General features: G+C 31.0%; 1 protein-coding gene across 1 annotated transcript in view; it reads right to left on the bottom strand.

The window, feature by feature from the left end:
* The window catches only part of LOC106882389 (MAM and LDL-receptor class A domain-containing protein 1), a 221,633-nt gene that overhangs the window by 40,324 nt on the left and 178,371 nt on the right, over window positions 1–2,938 (bottom strand). The window contains exons 108-109 of the mRNA XM_014933051.2: window positions 2,123–2,213; window positions 1,108–1,227 (exon numbers count right to left, since the gene is read on the bottom strand). Of these exons, the coding sequence (XP_014788537.2) occupies window positions 1,108–1,227; window positions 2,123–2,213 (211 nt within the window). The remainder of the gene's footprint in view (window positions 1–1,107; window positions 1,228–2,122; window positions 2,214–2,938) is intronic.

Raw genomic sequence — 2,938 nt, forward strand, 5'->3', positions numbered from 1 at the left:
ATTACTATTATTATTATTATTATTATTATTATTATTATTATTATTACTATTATTATTATTATTATTATTATTATTATTATTATTATTATTATTATTATTATTATTACTATTATTATTATTATAATTATTATTGCCTTCGCGTAGCTTCAAGTGCTCGAGATTTGCTATCTAGTGAACAATATTTCGACATCTTGTGTGTCTTCAACAGGTTCAAAAAATAAATTTGTCAATCTACTTCATTTTGGTTAATATAGAAAGGATTGGCAACAGTCGCACTCTTCATATTGTCTCTTCACTTTCTGGAGGAGTAACAACAATCCTTAAATATTATTATTATTATTATTATTATTGTTGTTGTTGTTGTTGTTATTATTATTATTATTATTATTTTTATGACTATTATATGTTATATTAGTTTGCAGGGATGTTGTCTTGAGATTTGGTGACAACACCTTTCCCTGAATCTCAAAAATCTTTCTAGGATTTTCTGCAAAAAGCAGGATTGTACTTTTCTGCAGGTTGACACTGCAAGTCTCAATTCCAATATCCTTCAGCCTCTTAGATGGCCATGTGGGTGTTGTAGCTTCCTAGCTAGTGTATTATCATTAGCGGAATTTTTCCTGGCTTTAGTTCTGATTTCAAATTCTGCTAAAGTCAATTTTGCCAGTAATTCCTTCAAGGTCAGTAAAATAAGTACCAGGTGAGGACAATGATCAATGGAATTGACTAGAGCCCCTCCCCACAAATTTCTGGCCTTGTGCCTATAGTAGAAAGAATGATTATTCTTATCATTATTATATGTTTGTGTTGAAGGTGGAGAGCTAGCAGAATCATTAGCATGCCAGGCGAAATGCTTGGTGGTATTTCACCCATCTTAACATTTTAAGTTCAAATACTGTCGAGGTTGACTTTGCCTTTCATCCTTTTGGGACTGATAAATTAAGTACCAGTGAAACACTGGGATCAATGCAATTGACTCGCCCTTCCCCTCAAATTTCAGGTCTTGTGCCTATAGTAGAAAGGATTATTATATGTGTGTGTGTGTGTGTGTGTATGTGTGTTTTCAGGTGTATGTTTGTGTGCCAGTGTGTATTTTCCTTGAAGTACCTGCTTTTGTTCCAGTAGTATGGTCAAGAATTTGGTTGAAATAACTTGATTTTGTCCACCGGTTTGTCAGTTTACGTTCAATAGTCCAGCCACATGTATCCACTTCAAAATCACATGAACCTGCATTAGATAATACAAATAAATAAATAAAGGAAAATAAAAACATGAAATTGTAAAGATTACTTCAGGAGTTAACAATCATATATTCAGCCAACCCTTCAAAATTGCTGTCCCTCTCACCATACTTATAATTAATTTTCTTTTAACAGAAAAAAAAGGGACAAAGAATCAATTAAACCCAAATATATATGTGCATACATACATATATTTATAAAAAGACAAAAAACAACAAACAAAAACAGATGCACCAATGAAACATCACCACTTTGACCATCCAAATTAAGAGACTTAATGTAAATTAAGATTATTTATAGTTAAAAGCAGCAAACATTAATTGAAGAGTCACTCAATATCTCTAAGTAGAGTGTTATATTTATTTTCACAAAGAAAAGGTTGATTAGTGACTTCAAAATTTTGGCTTCATTGCTTTTGTTAAGTAAACATGCAATCCAGAATCTGAGAAGCCAGCACTTTGGTTTGCATCAGTGAAAATAAATCCAAATGAAGGCAAAAGTGCTGTAAAAGAAACAACAACAATGAAACAAAAGTACAACTTTTATGTATTCTGCCATGAGGGAAGGGAAGAACTTTTGGTATTCTGAATATAAAAACCTTTTTGTTAAAATAAACAAAAAATAAATGAGTTAGAAAGTGTATTTTGTCACTGTTTCACTTTACTTCTTTATCTTGACAAGGGGCTTTGTGTTCAAAACATTATAAACCCCTTTCTTTTCCTCATGGTGTAATACACTGGCTTCATTTTTTTGTTTCATTGTTGTTTGTTCATCATATATTGCTTTTATCTCGGAATTAAATATTTTTTTAACAAGAATTAACAACAAATTAATTTCTCACAATTTTAAATGAATATTTAATTAACATAAAAAAAACATACGTGGATGAGGACAACCATTGGTATCCATGAAAACGTCATCAAGTGCCATCATTCCTGTAGATCTTCCACTTGTAACAAATTCAATGTACAGCTGAAACAAATATAGTAAGCACATTTCTAAACTGACAAAACTAAATCTGATGAAAGCCATTTTTGTTTTTTCTCTTTCGTAGATGTCAGTAGTTTAAAAAAGTTATACTACCAATAAATAGGGTAAAAATATGTCGCCAAAAAATATTACATCTCTCTCTCTCTGTCTCTGTGCAGAGGATTAACGACAAAAAGGAAAAAAATGGTCCATCGTATACGTTCTAAAGTGAAAAACATTAAATCTGTAATATTAAGAGAAAATTTGAAAAGAGAGTTGTACTTTTACCTTGTCATATAAATTGAAAATTCTGCTAACAAATAATAATGAAATAAAGTTCAAAAGTCAATGATATACTTATTGGTAAATTAAAGAAATTTTTATGGTAACAAACTGTATAAATGAACTAGTAAACTGTATTGTATTGAAAGTCTATATATAACCAGCACCGACACGCACATACACATATTCACACACATGCACACACACACACACACACACACATTCACACACACGTACACATGCACACACAGCACACACATACACAATGTAAGTCTAATAATATCAAAACAGCTAAAATTGTGAAAACAAAGAATTGGTATTCTTTTATTCTTTTATTTATTTCAGTCATTTGACTGTGGCCATGCTGGAGAACCGCCTTCAGTTGAACAAATCGACCCTAGGACTTATTCTTTGTAAACCTATTACTTATTCTATTGGTCGCTTTT

The sequence above is a fragment of the Octopus bimaculoides genome, chromosome 7 (genome assembly GCF_001194135.2).
Source record: "Octopus bimaculoides isolate UCB-OBI-ISO-001 chromosome 7, ASM119413v2, whole genome shotgun sequence".
Lineage (NCBI taxonomy): Eukaryota > Metazoa > Mollusca > Cephalopoda > Octopoda > Octopodidae > Octopus > Octopus bimaculoides.